Source organism: Chaetodon trifascialis, chromosome 1 (genome assembly GCF_039877785.1).
Source record: "Chaetodon trifascialis isolate fChaTrf1 chromosome 1, fChaTrf1.hap1, whole genome shotgun sequence".
Classification (NCBI taxonomy): domain Eukaryota; kingdom Metazoa; phylum Chordata; class Actinopteri; order Chaetodontiformes; family Chaetodontidae; genus Chaetodon; species Chaetodon trifascialis.
In genome coordinates, this window is record NC_092056.1 from 1,645,243 (window position 1) to 1,661,645 (window position 16,403).

Below are 16,403 nucleotides of genomic sequence, written 5' to 3' on the forward strand. Positions count from 1 at the left end.
ATCTCACCCTCAGAAACCCCTGAAAGCAGCCCAGGTATGTCCTGAAGGTCTCCAGGCTGGAGACCCCCCTCACCCCAGCTGTACCCTCACATCCTGTCTGAATACCACAAACGGGATCGGAGACAAGGGGCAACCTTGACGAAGTCCCACACCCTCTGAAAACATGTCTGACTTTGTGCTGAGGATACAGACACGCTGTGGTCATACAAGGACGGCCCCGGGACCACCACAAGGCTTCCCATTGGTTCATTCATCTGTGGCGGCCCACCATCAAGTGTTGACCTCCGGGTCTGAACGATGAAGCCAAAATGGAAGACTGCAGTTCCTCAAATGTCCACTTGAGGCTGCCTCCAAAAACCCTCATATTAAAATGTCCAACTTCACTGCAGAGTGAACACGTTTACAGCCTGGAGCAAAAGCTGAGCTTCACAATGACTGTGAGTGATGTCACAGAGTCCACGTTTAACACAGTCCAGTGCTGACAAATATGGATTATTGATTGATTATGGTTTTCAGAGCTGTCAGTCACAGTGTTTAAACTTGTCTCGGGCAGGTTGTCCAGGTGTACTAATTAATAAAGTTTAAGTCTAAGTCTCGTTCTCATGGCCGTTAGAGTACGTTCCTCAGTTGATCAGCTGGTCTGCCCTCGTTTACAGACAATCGTACACGCTCTGCAGAGAACCACGTGCATTAACAACACATTAAGAAGTGCACTTCCCAAATGTTGAACTATTTATTTAAAAAAACAACAACCCTGGTTTGGTAAAAAATAAATGAATAAAATGAAGAGTTCATCTCAGTTTATTGTAACGTCTAAACCACTTCAGTTTAAAGTTATTTGAATAATATGGATGTGATGTTTTATTGTTGACTGTGTGATAATTATATTCCACTTCTAATCACGTGTTAATTACAAAAATAAAGGGACACTTCCAGGAAGTCCCTGAATGCAGCATTAATTGGCCTTGTCTCACGTCACGTGCTGCAGTGTGACTCTGGTCCAATGGGAGAGCTTAATTGAAGGAGCACAGGTGGTGACGCGCTACAGTGTTTCGTCACAGCGTGATCACGTGTGTGCTTTTTGTTTCCTGTGCTTTTATTTGTTTTTCCACGCTCGTTTCCACTCGTGTGAAGCGTTTCCTGCGCGGCTGTGAGCGTGTGTTCGCCGGCCAGGGGCGCTGAGGAGCTCCGCGCCGGCGGAGAGGAGCTCCGCGCCCCGCCCCTCGCAGACACGTTGCCCGGGGAGAGGCTGCACGGGCTGGATGGGACGCCCGCCTTCCTGCCTTCCTGCCTTCCTGCGTCTGCTGCGTTCACGGTTTCACTCCATCATCGGTCCGTCGGCGCGTCCGCACACACACATACACATACACACACAGTCACACACGCACCGCCGCCGCACGTCCTCAGCTCACCGAGCCGGACGGGAAACACAGTGTTCACTTCTGGTAAGTGACGCTCCGCTGCTCTCAGCCGCCTCCTGCGCTCTCAGCTCACCTGAATTCAGAGGATTTCTTCTTATTCTTACTATGAGGCACGCGGTGGAGGTGAGAGGCTGCTGCGCAAACCCAAAGCGCCGTCTGGGAGGTGATGTTTGCGGTTTGAAACGCGGCTCCGCAGCGCGGTGGAACAGCTCAGGTTCGTTTGTGTGGCTGCAGAAAATGTCCTCTGCTGCTGGAGACTGTGGCGTTTCTTACTGATGCTTGTTTGAACGGCACAGTGGTGCATCTCCGCGGACAGGTGTGTGTTTCCAGGACACAGGTCCTCATGCGAACACGCATGAAGAGCGTCCTGCGCGCGCCGGGTCACTTGTATCAGCAGCGTGCGTGCGTGTGAACTGAAACAGGTCCATGTGTTTGCATGTTTTTTCTTACATAATGTTGGACGACCGGCCCATTTGGAAGAAGCAGAGGAGGGTTATTTAATCCGCTGCGTGTCTGACTGCAGGATCCAGCCTCGTGTACTGGTTAAACTGGGAATTGAAAGGGATGAAAGCAGCCGCTCAGAGCAGAGCTGCAGGATTTCAGAAATGCTGAGGTCAGATTTCCTCCAGTTCAACACTTTTCACTTCAGCTTCTTCTCAAACCGCCAAAAAGTCCATGAAGTTTCTCATTTCTTCACATTTTATTTGCTCTTTTATCTGTTTGACGTATATTTGAAAACAGTTTAGTAACTTCAATCTGCTCTCCTGTGAATCTTTGCTGGTTTTCTGGCTCTCAGTAAACTGGATGTCTTTCCTCTGTGGGCTGTCGGCTTCAGCTTTGGTTTTCACAAGATATTGATGTACCTTTTTCACCATTTTCTGATATTTGATAAATCAAATGATTAATCCAGGAAACGAGGAAATGATCAAGTAGACAGTGTTCAGATTAATGGATGGATTAATGCTGACTGCAGTCTGAATGCTCTGTTTATTGTCCTTCATCACCTGTTGATTCTGATTTGTTTGTGGTCAGAAATGAGTGAAAGACGTGTTTCTCCATCAGTCTGAAAGCTAAAGACGATTCATTTTAAGATAAGATGAATCTAAGACACCTGACAGATCAGACCAGTGAAAATGACTTCAGTGACTGAAGCGGGATCGCTGCAGACTCTCTCCTTTGATTGGTGGATGTGTGATGAAGATCTCAGCTGTTTTGAAAGTGTTGTCCAGACGGAGCAGACAGCCGTGGGATGACATCACATCACGTGTTAGACGTGACGTGTCCCAGGACTGGACTGGGTTTTATTTGGGCCGACGTGTTTTCGAGGCTTTGAATGAGTCTGAACGTTCCAGCGGCGTCTTCCTGTTGTGTAACGCTTCAAACGCTTCATTTCCTTCCTGAATTTCTTCCTGAAGTCTGAATCGTCCCTCTTTTATTTCCCCTCGCGCAGCTTTCAGGTTGTTAAAACCGTCTGGTTGCACGCTGACCGTCTGATTCATGCTCTGTGATGAAAGTATGAGTGACGTGTGCAAACTGCATCATTTTACGAAACATTTAAGATTTAACCGACGTCGTTAGCATTTTTGTAAATGTTAGGGTCTAGAGTTTTAAATAAAGTTCTGCAGGTTTGAATACATTTGCCTGAAGTGTTGCTGACCTTTCCTGTTCGTGCTGCAGCTCCGTGATGCCCTCTGCTGGCTGACGGTCTAACGCCAACATGTCGACCTCGGACTCGGATTCGTCCATCGACTGGCTCGCCAGCGATGAGGACGACTGCGACAGCCCGAAGACGTCAAGTCCTTATCGGGCGGAGGAGCCGCCAGCGTCGCCTTCGTCATCGACCTCATCGTTAAGGGAAGCTCCTGCGGCCCAGCGGAGGAAGAGGAGGAGCGACCGCTGTGACTGTAAAGACGAAGGCTGCTGTGGGGTCAGTGCTGACTCTGCAGCCGCCCCGCAGACCCCGGCGGTCAGTCCAGTTCAGGGATTTACCTCCGTTTACGCGCCGCAGACGCTCTCTGCAGAGTCGAAGCATCGCTGGACCGGGAAGCGAGCGCACGGCGCCGGGCTGGACGCGCTCTGCGAAACGCCTCCAGCAGACACCGAGAACCAACTCTTCTCGCAGAAGGTGAGAGGTTTTGTCTCGCAGGGTCGTTCTGGTCGGTGTGAAACCTCCATCCTGGGAAAAGTCGTCTCACCCTCAGATTTCTGCTGTGGACGTTGAACAAGTCCCAGAAAACGTCTCAGGGATCTGAAGCAGCCGTGGTGTCGCTCTGTCAGGGTCAAAGAGCGACGGCTTCTTTCTGAATCTGCCATCTGGCATCAACGTTCACCTGCAGTACATGGCCAAAAGTATGTGGACAGTCCATGAGCGTCACTCTGCTGCTAACAGCTCTCCAGCAGAGCGTGGCGAGCAGCGGTGAACAGGAGGAGGGAGATTAGGTCACGTTGAAAAGACCAAACGAGACGCCCAGTCGCTGTCTTTGACCTTTATCGTCGCTGCTCAACGTCCATCAAAAGTAACAGTTTACCCTCTGAAACAGGAACCAGATCAGAGATTCGTACAGACGCGTCTCTCCTTCCAACAGACGATGGCGAGTTCACCAAGACCGCCATTCTCAGCTGTTTTAGGCCAACGAATAAACAAACTAAACTCACTAAATGTGAGCAGAAACATCCCACCTGAACGCCTCGGCCAATCGCTGATCTGCCAAAAACGTCCTGAAACAAAGTCCATAAAGATACGTGAACAGGAGTGTCCACATACTTTTGGCCTTATAGTTTATCGTACAAAGAAGAGACGTCGTCGTTTCCCAGCTGCAGAAAAAAGACCAGAATGCAATGCAGCTTCGAGGCGGTTCACTCAAACTTCCCTGATTCTGAAAACTTGGTCACGTTCGCCTGAAATAAACCAGAATCAATCATCAATAATCAATCTGTGTTCACTGACAGCAGTTTTCTGAAGTGAGTCCATGTGTTCATCTCCTTCATCCTTCATGTGTTCACAAAGTGGACTGAACCTTTCCAGGACGCCTCTTTCATACCCAATCATGATCCTCTCACCTGTTTACCTGTGGAATGATCCAAACAGGTGTTTTTGGAGCGTTCCACATCTTTCAGTCTGAGAAACGAGTTGCTGCATCAGATATTTACAGAAATCAATGAAGAACATGAAGTATATTCCTGAGCTGTTCTCAGGTCAGTTTGTGTCAGAGAGGATCAGGTTGGTTTCGTCTCTTTGAAGACGAAGTGGCTGCAGGGAGGCATCGATCAGCAGCGTAAGAGGATCTGATGGTGCCAGTTTTCATGGCGGCCTGTCGCCGCCAGAGCTCGAGTGTCCGTCAGCAGAGTGACGCTCGGGGACGAAGGCAGCGGCGCGCTGCTGACGATCGCCATCGGCTCCTCCATTAGCTCCTGTCAGCTGTTAATGGCGGCCTCTCACTGACGTTTACCTTCAGTGTTAAGACGCCGCTAATGGCAGCAAATGGGAGCGGTTATAAATGGACGCTCGGCCACTTAGCCGGGATCAATAAGTTCTGGACAAAATGAGAAACTGAAGAAATTCTGATAAGCTGTAAATCATGTGCAGCGATACACACTGCTGGCTGGAGGCCACGCACACACACACACACACACACACACACACACACACACACACACACACACACACACACACACACACACACACACACACACACACACACACACACACACACACACACACACACACAGCTCATTAAATCAGCCGAGGTCGGGCTGGTTATGTAACTCGTGCATGTGTGTGTTGAGTTTTAGGAAACTGTGGACGGACACTGAGGAGGCCGTCAGAAAGCTCTTTGCATGGTGTAGCAGTGATAGCATGGATGCTAACTGGGTTGTCTGTCCCACACAGTGCACGGAGCTGCAGTGCTACGTCCCGCCGCTGTCGGCCATCCTGCGGGGCCTGAGATCCGGCAGGTACTCTGAACGTAAGTGTTTAATCCAGCTTTGACCGTCTCCTCCTGCAGGCAGGTGTGTTCATGGACAGGTCACATGCTAAAGATAGACGCTCGATGACGCAGCGGGTGATTATGAAGGCGTTTCACTGGATGTCCTCCTGAATCAGGCCGTCAGACAGCATGTGAATCTGCCAGCCAGTCAGGACTTTGGTCCGGACTGAGCATCTCGTCAGCTATTGGATGGATTAGCAGGAAATGTGATGCAGACTCTGATGTCCCGCAGCGACAGCAGGCGTCTGCCGCTCACTGCTGATCTACTGAACAACCATCTGGCAAGGAGATGAGACGATCCCTCACTCTCATGTGTGAGTCACGATGTGGTTAGCTTAGCTTAGCTCAGCATCAAGACTGGAAGCAGGGGGAAACAGCTAGCCTGGCTTTATCTCGTTTGTTTAATCAAACTGAAGTGTTTTATGTTCTGCAGCTGATGATGAGTCGCGGTTTATTGGTCCACTCAGCAGCTCTGTGAGTCCCTGACAAACTACAGGAAGTCACCGCGTCCAGCTGTTCACCGAGAAACAACAACAGCATATGACTCCATAAACGCTCCACTGACTGCTTTATATCCCCGTTTATGTGCACATTAAACGAGCTTCAGAGGTGAAGACAGGAGGACTTTGGACAGAGCTATGCTGGCTGTTGCTCACAGCTTTGATGCTAAGCTAGGCTAACCATATCAGAGTAACACTGTCCACAGAAAGTCAGGTTCCTCTGCTGAGTGTTATACGTACTGTACATGTGCACATGCTAATTCTAAATGTTAGCGTGCTAACGTTAGCACGGAGTCGAGTCTGACTGACGATCACAGGCGGCGTGATGTTCACAGGTCACTGATGTAATTCAGGTGACAAGACGACCTCGAACTTAATGTCCTGTAACAGCTAATAGTTTAAATCTGCTGATTAAACGACGTCTCTTCTCGCTAATCAACGTGCTGCTACAGCGGCTGTTTACGTTAGGTCAGCGACCGTAAATGAAAAGATGAGACATTTGTCTCAAAGTCTCGTCACTTCGTGTCCAGGAAAACATTTCCTGAGGTATATCGAACAGAAGCAGCTGCCAGGCAGACTGACTAAATACAGCACTCCGTAGAAAACGAGCTGAGGGTCTAAAAAAGCTGGTTTGTTCCTTTGATTCACTGAGTGATTCAAAAAATGTTCTTTTCTCAATTAGCACGAGTTCATGTGGAAATACTTAAAGCAGAACGTCTGATAAAAGACGGAGCGCAGCGAACGTTACAGCAGCTCAGAGGATGAAAGGCCTCACGAGTCATTTGACGTCCTTCAAAGTGCCTCAGAGATGAAAGACGGGATCAGAGACGCTGCGTCCTCGTAGAGCAGGTGAGATACGAGCTGAAGAGCGGCGGGTCGCTGCTTCCTGCACGCCATCGCCACCGTGCCAAACACCAGAGCTGGAAGCAGAAGAGACGAAGGGACGCGTCCCGTCAACGATCAGCTGACCATTAAATGCTCACCGAAATGGAACGAGCCCGATCTGACCTTCAGGTCGCAGATGCGTTTTGGACGACGGTTACTCAAAGGCCACTTACAAGCTTTTTGTCTTCAGCTTTCAGCCACAGCTCATGAGCGTCGAGCGTGTGTTGAGTTTGCTCGTTTCAGTTTTCGTCGTGTGACTGATGACTCGACGATATTCTCAATTAAAACTTCTACACGAAAAATCCAAACGTTCGATTGTGAAAATTCATTTTTGGAAAAAAAAAAGCAGCATCCGCCTTCTCTCCTGATTCGCTGAATTAAGAGTTTATTTCAACCAATCCAGAGTCAGAGGTGATGACTGGAACAGCGAAAAGACCAAGATGGTTTTGGTTTGTCGTGTTTTCAGAACTCCTTTCGTGTCTCCGTCAGTCACTTGGACACAAAGTCATGGAGATAATCGAGTCCATGAAGACAACATGTGACCACAGTCTGTCCCGTTTGTCCTCTAGGACTCGACTGGAAACTCTGACGTCACTTTGATTGACTGAAAATTAGCTGTAGGTCAAACTGATCTGAGCCAATAATTCAACGTCACGTTATTTCGTTTATTTTGTAACGTTTTGGTATTTTTATGTTGAGATAATACAGAAGTTTTCTGCTTTTCCCTCTTGTGGACCTAAAATGGTTCAGACCTGTGTGTTTTGTTAAAACGTCTTTTTCGGCCTCTTTTGACGGCTCTTATCCCTCTTACGCTGCGTGACAGCTGAACGGACAAAAAGCAAACAAGTGGACTTTGAGTATAAATATAAAAAGCTGTTGGAGCGGTCACAGGTGTTCCTGAAGGTGACGCCTGCGGTTGTCCTCCGGGTGACATCACACCTGGTCGCTGTGCACAGTCAGCGCTGCGGTGAAGCGACTCCACGCCGGAGGTTTGCCGTTAATGATGCGCCGCTCTGAGCGGTCGTTTGTGGTCCGGCGTCATCGAGGCGTCAGGAAACACATCTGCCGTCATGATGGGAAACGTGGTCGTATTCTGGCGCCGCCTCGCCTCACAGCACATCTCTCTCTCTGTTGTCCTGCAGGTCTCAGCAGTTTTCAGGAGAGCGTCGCGATGGACCGCATCCAGAGAATAATGGGGGTCCTTCAGAATCCACACATGGGGTAAATACGTAACAGTCCTCCTCCTTCCTCTTTGTGTGTTTGTCTGCAGTCTCAGCCATCAGAGGCTGAATGGTCAGCGTCTCACAGAGGAGACGGATGGCGGCAGCGGCGGCGGCGCTCCATCCGACAGGGTGCAGCTGGTTAAAGATAACGAGCTGCACGAGTCGTCCCTCCACCGGAACCTGATCCATCAAAGTCAAACAAAACTTTATCTGTCAGAGCCCGAAGTCAAACAAATCCGTCCCTCCCATTGGCTGAAAGGGTGAGGACGAACAAATCGTCTTCATCTTCAAATGAGGAAGTGTGCTCTGGGAACAGGAACGACGCTTACGAACAAGCATGGCGTACCAACATAATATTCTGTGAAGAAGTCAGCGTTTCAAACATGGCCGCCGCTCTGACGTGGTCCGTCCGAAACACTTCGGGCACTTTTTTTACTGGAGTGAATTTCACGTTTTTTCAGTCGTTTATCTGATTCGTGCTCGTCTCCGTCCTGACGTTTGACGTGGAAACATCAGACTGACGGCGATGAGCCAAAACTCATCGATCTGTCGTTGACAAAATAAAATACAGTTTCTCATCATTGAGAAGTGTCGCACTGGTGTTCATCCGGTCTGGATTGTGAAAAACAAAACGCTCATCTCTCAGACTGAAGCCGTTTTCTTTGACTCTGACATAAATGACTTTAATGTAAGCGACTCGCTGAAGGGACGAGCGTATTTCTTCCTCCCTGCGTCACGCGCTCTTCCTGCACTCTGAACGACCTGCAGTCACGTCACACACATGAAGAACGACTTCAAACAGGCTCCAGCTGGCCGCCGTCGACGCTCGTTTGAAGCCAGACGGGCGGAGTTTGTCCGCCGCGGACGGACGGCGAGCCGCGCCGAGTTTGTTTGACAATCACAGGAAAACATCTGAAGGTCATTTGGTCCACTTTTCTGTGATTTACGGCTCACCTGACTCTATCAGGACGGAGCAGACGCGCTTCACCGTTCACTGCGGATTGAAGCGAACGGCAGGGAGTTACTTTGAGCTCTGTGAAGGTCAAAGGTCGCGACTCTTAAACAGAACTCTTTCATTTCTATAAAGGATCAAACGTGTTTCTATGAGGCTGATACAGAAATCAGTACTTCACAACTATTCCAGAGTTTTAAAGAATAACTTCTTTGTGGGTGTTTGAGGTTCAAATGAAACTTTATTGCTGGCAGTTAGTTGATCGACGACGTGAGCGCCAGACGGAGGAAACCGTTCAGATGTTCTCTCAGCAGCCGTGACTTAAAGAGGAAAGCTGGAGCTTCGTGTCTCCTCGCTGCAGCGTGAAGACGATGCCGAAGAGTCGCCTTCATGACGACAGATTCAGTGAAATGTTCGTCTGTGGGTCAAACTGACTGACTGACGGCAGCATGTTTGAATGTGTGAGGTCCGACGTCTGATTTCGCTTTGTTCGATATCCAAAGAGATTCAGTTTATCAGGATAGAAAAACAGAACCGTTCTCTCGTGGTTAAAGAGCAGAAGCAGCTGATGACGCTAACAGGAGGCCGCAGCGATGATCGCGGCTGCAGTCTGAAGTGTTTCAGCAGCTCGACCGAAGAAGTTTGAAAGCTTCGCGTTAGACAGACAGACAGGAGAATGCTAACATCTGGTTAGCTTAGCACGGCTGGACACGGGGACACAGCTGGCTTGAATCTGTCTGACAGCAGCTCTAAAGCTGCAAAATCAGAGTAAAGACGAGCTCTGAGCAGAAACTTCCTGGAAAACTTCCATAAAATGGTCAAATTCTTGTTTTTATATTTAAGTTTTTGTACGAGTGAAACAAACAAGCTGAAACGTTTCAGTTAGTGAGTGTTTGAACTGCTGTTAGCTGGATTTTTAACTGTGGGACAGGGCCAGGCTAGCTGTTTCCCCTTGTTTCAAGTCATTGTGCTAAGCTAAGCTAAGCTAGCTGGCGGCTGGTTGTAAATGAAACCTGGTTCGAAACGAGCAGCGCATGCAGAGAGGAGTTCAGATACTTCATCAATCCACTGAAAACAAGAAGTCGACATCGTTCGTATTTGTCAGACTGCTCCTTTAAAGAGTATCCGTTTCCGCGGTAACCACAGCCAGCAGTGATGTCACAGTGTACCGACACACCTGGAGCGATCACTAAACCACTGCAACAGAAGCCGGTCAGACCGCCTCAAAAGGCGAAAGCCGTTCTGTGCGCTGTGATTGGCCACGCTGGAAGGCGGGAGCCTCCTCCCGGCTGCGTCCCGCCGGCTCAGAAAGGTACAGAAGCTGCTGTTTCAGAGAGGGTCTCCGCTGGTGTCAGACGAGCCGACGGTGGTTCTGTTGAAGCACACTGAGACCTTTAATCTTCCATCAAACAGAACGAAAGTGCTTCCTGCGTCGCGAAGCCGCGGATCTGTTTCCTGTAACAGTAACAGAGCTCACACTGATCATTTCCACTGTACTGAACAGCCAAACAGCAGAACGCAGGTCTGTGCTGACCGCTGAGCCGGACCACACATGGAGCGCTGCAGCGTAGGTGGCTTCACATCGTCCCGGTAACGTCAGATCCAGCAGCCCGCGGTCCCGCGGCGTGGGGGAACATTCCAGACATCCACCACCAGAACAAGCTGGATGTTTTTTCAGGCGTCAGCGTTTCCCATTTGGCAGAATAAATTGCTGGAGGACCTCGACGCAGGCCGCAGAACACGGCAGCAAATCCAGCGACGCTGGCAGTCACACGCCATAAAAGTCCAAGTTAGCCGAGATTATTTACAGCAGTGAAGTGGAGAAACGTCAGCTGCGCTCGTTCAGGCCGGATTTTTCTGACCGTCTGAGTGTGAGAGGAGACGGAAACGCTAACAACACATCAGCTGCTCTGCCACTCGGACAGATTTATTTTAGTGGAGGGACGTTTGTGAGCTTTAACGTTTCTCATCACCGTTAAGAGTTCTAATGGCGTCCAGCAGTGACGTTCATCTAAAGTCGCCTGACGAGTCGCTCCTCTCGCTCTTTTAGCTCTATTTTGGTCTCCTCTGCCTCCGGATGGGAACATCTGGCTCTTTAGCTGCTAAATGCTAAATGTTGTCTGTCTGGAACTGAAAACCGCTTCCTGTGTTTGAAAACGAGGCCGACCAATCAGCTGAAAGACTTCGTATCCTGTTGCGGAGCAGCGTCGCTAACTCATTTTCGTGACTTTTCAGATGCTCTGAGTGACGTCGTTCAGCATTTTCAGCTGATCCAAGAGGCTTTTAAAGAGTTTACTGAGCTGAAGAAGACATGAAAACTCTTCATCCTTCAGCTCAGCACAGCTGGAGATACGAGCTTTTCACTGGACAGGAAGTAACTAAAGCTGCCATGTGAAGGTAGTGAAGTGAAAAGTACGTTTGCCTCTGAGATGAAGAGGAGGAGTGTAAAGTTGCATAAAATGGAAAAACTCAAAGTAGAAGTACCTCACATTTGTACTTAAGTACAGTACTTGAGTAAATGTACTTAGTTACTTTCTGCTGAACGATTCATGGAGAAAATGATTGGCAGATTACTCACAGATGAACATTATCATGAGCTGCAGCCCGAAATAAAGCCGGCGCTTATCTGTGTGTGTGTGTGTGTGTGTGTGTGTGTTTTATAACCCCACCTCATGGCTGTGAGCGGTGGGCGGGGCCTCTTTGGCTGCTCCAGGGCTTACTGCTCTATTTATAGCCTGTGAATGGAACGAGGGCCCGCCCCCCCCCCGCTGCCACGTGTGGGCTGCACTGTGTGTGTGTGTGTGTGTGTGTGTGTGTGTGTGTGTGTGTGTGTGTGTGTGTGTGTGTGTGTGTGTGTGTGTGTGTGTGTGTGTGTGTGTGCGGTCACATTTCTCATGTGGACCTGAACATGCTCTACTTGTCGTTCCTGTGCTCGTGTCATGTGATGCTCGTATGCGACGCTCAGATAGCATCACACAGACGGGGAGGAATGCAGGAACGGTCAGACCCCCCACCCCAGCCCATCCCTCCCCCCCACTCACCCCCCCTCAGGACTTTTTATTTATTCAGCCTTTGTGCTGTTTCATGTTGTCCACCAATCAGACGGAGCCACAGCGCCCGCCGTGCTGGCAGAGGCTTTATGAGGCTTATGTAACGGCCATTGGCGAGACGTCCCTGAGCCATCCGAGCTGCAGGCGTCTGACTGGAATCTGCGTCACGTTCAGGCCCAAGAATCACATGACTTCACCTCGTCCTGTCAGCTCCAAAGTAACTGAGTACATTTACTCGAGTACTGTACTTTGTACTCCTGCTCCACCGCAGTAATACTTCAGCGCGCGCGTCCGTCAGCCTCACCTGCGTCAGAAACGAGGGTTTTTGTCCTGTGATAAACTACCTGAGACGTCACCTCCACCTGCAGGAGTGTGACAGAGTATCCGAGTACTTCCTCAACCGCTGTTTTCCTCTGTCTCTTCCAGCGGACGCTTCCTGAGCATCGTGCTGAAAATAGAGGAAATGCTTCGGAGCTGGTTCCCTCATATCAAAGCCGGTCCGAGCCGGACGGACCACGGCTGCCCGGCTAAGAAGCAGAAGGTAAATATGTGGTCAGGTACGCGGCAGCACCTGCTGCCTGCACGAGTCTGTATGTACTCCTACTCTGACGTCTTATAGACGAACGAGTGAATCAATCAACAGTGAAACAGAAAGAAGACATAAATAAAAGGTGAGACAGTGCTGCGTTCAGGGACACTCTGTTCTGAGTAACGTGTGTCTGATGCTGAGAAGAGAGTCAGGTTATGTAACAGACTCCTGGAAGACGCCGTGAGGGTATTAATGTATTTTTACTGTTAACGGTTTCCAGCGGGCTCGTTTCATAAGACGAGTCGAGGTCAGATAATGAGGGGAAAACCGCCGCCGCCACGCGCACAAGAATGTGTCGACTGCCGATGAATAAATCCGCCAGAGCGGAGTTAACTGAGGATGGAGAGAGATTCAGAGAACAAACCGATGACTCCTGCTGCTCTGGAGTCAGATTTCTGCCGCTCTCAGTTTCACTGTTTGGGCTAAAAATGTCCCGCTGGACTCAGACGTCACCAGAAACAACAGAACAGTTCTCAGATCGATCAGCTCAGACGTGTTTCCACAGCCGAAACGCAGTACTGCAGTACACACTGCAGTACACACTGTACTACACACTGCAGTACACAGTACCACAATCCTGTTGTACTGCTCTCACCACAGTACAAACTGCAGTACACAGCGTAGTATATACGACAGTAAACACTACAGTAGTTACTATAGTGCAGACTGCAGTACACACTGTACTACATACTCCTGGTCATACTGCAGTACATACTATAGTACACAGTACAGTACACAGACAGACTTTGCGAGGTGTTGTTGGACTTCAGGGGCGTTCAGGTGAACTCATTTTTCCAATTATTCTGACACCACATGAACGCACCATTCATCACCAGAAACTGACACTTTGTATATTTGTACAAACAGGAAGTGACATCAGACAGGCGACAGTGTTTTTTTCTGTGGAGCAGCAGAGCAGCTCCTCCGTTTCCTTTGTGCAATGCATTGTGGGACAGCGGTAGAGCTGAAGGACCGAGGCGCTCGTCCTGTTTATGCTTCGATTGTTTGTCCGTCAGCGGCCATCTTGTCCTGATTGAGTCTCACCTGTCGTCCTAGCGGTGACGTCAGTTCCGTACATTTTGTTTCCGGGGTTCATTCGTCGTCGACTCGTGCAGGTGGCGTCAGCGTGTCCCCGCAGCTGATTGGTGGATTGTGTTGTGATGCTGAACTTGTCCTCTCGTTTCCTCTGCAGCTGCGTCACGGCGGTGCCTCCTCCCCTCTCTGCTCCTCAGACGTGGAGCCGGCCCCCGTGGCCTCCTACTCCTCCACCCACCTCAAGTGGCTCCACACGTCGCCCATCTGCTCCCTGAAAACTCCAGAGTCTGTGCACAGCCAGCGCGCCGCCGCCTCCCCTCCGCCCGCACGCCGCAGGCAGGAAGTCACCCAGGACAACGCAGTCTCCTCCAGCACCGACCTCCACGTGGGGCCCCTGCGCCGCCTCGGCGCCGACCCTCGTCCCTGCCGGGGGCCGCTGCCCTTCAAGATCAGCTCGCCGTGCCTGGAGCGACTCCTGCAGGCGAAGGAGAGCATCATCGCTCCGAGGACCGTGAGGGACGGAGGCTGGCTGTCCTAGCTGAGGACGGCCGGGCGCCGATCTGAGACTCCACGCGGCTTCCTGAAGATACTAAGAGGCCTTAAAAAAAAGCATGTTTCAAAGTCTTCTCCATCTTTTTTAAACCTCCAGTCGACGTGCAGTTCAAACGTGATGAGAAAGACTTCACAGCGTGCCAGGAAACGCCACTTTTCACTGCTGCTTGACTTTCATCTCGTGCTGAGTTCAAAGGTTAAATGTTGGCAGACTGAGACGCGAGCGGGAACCTGAGCTCCTCTGAGGACGTGGACGAATGAAGACGTCGCGCTGACAGCTGAACGCTTGGACTGTTACCTGGTTTGATCTGCTTCTCTTCAGCTCTGTGTGACTCCTCTACCTCACGCTGACACCACACAGCTCAGACACACACAGCAAAGTTCAGGACAAAACCGAGATCACAGAACGATCGAGGACATTGTCCCACAATTTAAAGACACCGTGAACCCAAAGCGTGTCTCTCATTACGATCAGCCTGAAGTCAAACGTCAGGACAGATTCTGAAGCTTCGCTGTAACCTCTGTGTGTTTGTTCAGAGGACCTTTAAAAGGAGGAACGACCCGAGCGGATCGATGTGATCGACGGCTCGGACGCCGCACGCTCAGTAACAGCAGATCTGTTATGGTGACAGTGCCTGCGGACATCTTCATTTTTGTTTGGACGCAGAACGATCACGCGCGTCCCAGAGGACGTTCAGAGACACGTCCTGCACAGTTTGAAGATGAGCTCAGATGACTTAAAAGCAATACTCATGAGAGAGTTACTGGTCGCCTCGCGGCCCCGAACCTGCGCCACGGTCGGCTCAGCGACGGGAAGCATAGCGAGACTGTGGAGGACGCCAGTTTGGGTTTGTCGTCCCTGACAGTTACTGAGAGATCGCTTCACCGCCTGCGACGACGGGAGGAATAAAAACCAGAGCCGAGACGTTTTACTCCAAACTGAAAATGTTTAAAATCAGCAGCGAGCCGCAGTCAGACGCTGCCTGTTAGCTGTTAGCGCGTCGCTCTAGTCCTCCAATTAAAGGACTTGTTAAAGGTCAGATGTGCAGCAGTTCGGATGCCGGATGGACGTTAACGGGACAGACTTACATGTCGAGGCGTGTTTCTATCAGTCGGAGCGTTTTTCAGTCTCATGATCGACTTGTTTTACACAGGAAGCGTATTTCTACCGTGACCTGTAGAGTACCTGAACGCCTCGTGTTGACAAAGTGAGGACTGACGCTGCGTTCGCTGACCGGCTGCCGCGTTGGTGCGAATCTGCTCTGATGTTTAGAAAAAGGGAAACGGCGACCATTAACTTCCAGTGAGTGAGTGTTGACCGGGACTGAGAATCAACGGCTCGGACCTGCTGACGTTTCCTCTGTACAGTTTTTATTCACCCCCCCTCAAAGATGGCCTTGGTGATGTTTTTTACTTCTGAAATAAATGTGATGCTTTCTGAGAGGAAACGTTTGTCTCTTTCTTCCAGCAGAACAACAACAACTCAATTATGCAGCATTTATTGTTTTTGTTTTTTGTACGCTTTGGGAAACTCGGCATCGGCAATGAAAACAATAAATATGGATATAATGCAAAACATTTTCCTAATGAAGCATTTTACACAATGTACAATATTCTCTCTTCTCCACCACGGGCTCGAATATTCTATACACATTTCCAAACAAATGTACGTACCTCCATGCAGAAACCCTGAAAATGGGATGTGGAGTAATGACAAAAAAAAAAAAAAAAAAACACTAAATGCACTTCTCGTGTGGATTTGTGTCGTTAAAAACTGCTAATAAACCACGAAGAGAAATGAAACCTGTGCTGAAGGTCTGAAAGGACATAAAATGAGTTTAAAAAGTGGCCTTTCTGCTCAGGAGTTTCCTGCGAGCGGTGCAGTGATGAAGCGTGTGTGTGTGTGTGTGTGTGTGTGTGAGACAGTTCATGTCCGGAGCTTTCTGGGACTTAACAGTTCATTTACTGGTGTGTGCGTGTGCGACACCGCCCGCGTCAGTAGTCCGTGTCGGAGCCCTCGGCGTTGTCGACGTTGCGGGACAGCATGTAGTTGTCCATGTCGATGGAGCGGCAGTTGTTGATGGCGTAGCGCAGCCGCTCCGCCATGACGGCCTGGCTGGAGTACGGAGGCAGGCGCAGCTGGAAGAAGCACGTCTGAGAGGTGGGGAGGCTGTCGTACGGCTGCGGAGGAAACACAAACTCGCTTAAGC

General features: G+C 50.0%; 2 protein-coding genes across 8 annotated transcripts in view; one reads left to right on the forward strand and one right to left on the reverse strand.

Moving 5' to 3' along the window:
• The first annotated feature begins 1,083 nt into the window (after window positions 1–1,083).
• LOC139330079 (circadian-associated transcriptional repressor-like) lies at window positions 1,084–15,908 on the forward strand. The gene is made up of 6 exons (XM_070960848.1): window positions 1,084–1,445; window positions 3,099–3,546; window positions 5,311–5,386; window positions 7,935–8,013; window positions 12,444–12,558; window positions 13,799–15,908. Exons 2-6 carry the CDS (start codon window positions 3,139–3,141, stop codon window positions 14,177–14,179), a joined length of 1,059 nt encoding a protein of 352 aa, XP_070816949.1. The 5' UTR covers window positions 1,084–1,445; window positions 3,099–3,138; the 3' UTR covers window positions 14,180–15,908.
• herc1 (HECT and RLD domain containing E3 ubiquitin protein ligase family member 1) overlaps window positions 15,677–16,403 on the reverse strand; it is a 49,194-nt gene continuing 48,467 nt past the window's right edge. For all 7 annotated transcript variants that reach the window (XM_070960477.1, XM_070960736.1, XM_070960563.1 and 4 more), the window contains exon 79: window positions 15,677–16,374. In XM_070960477.1, coding sequence (XP_070816578.1) covers window positions 16,189–16,374 — 186 coding nt within the window. In that variant the 3' untranslated portion in view covers window positions 15,677–16,188. The remainder of the gene's footprint in view (window positions 16,375–16,403) is intronic.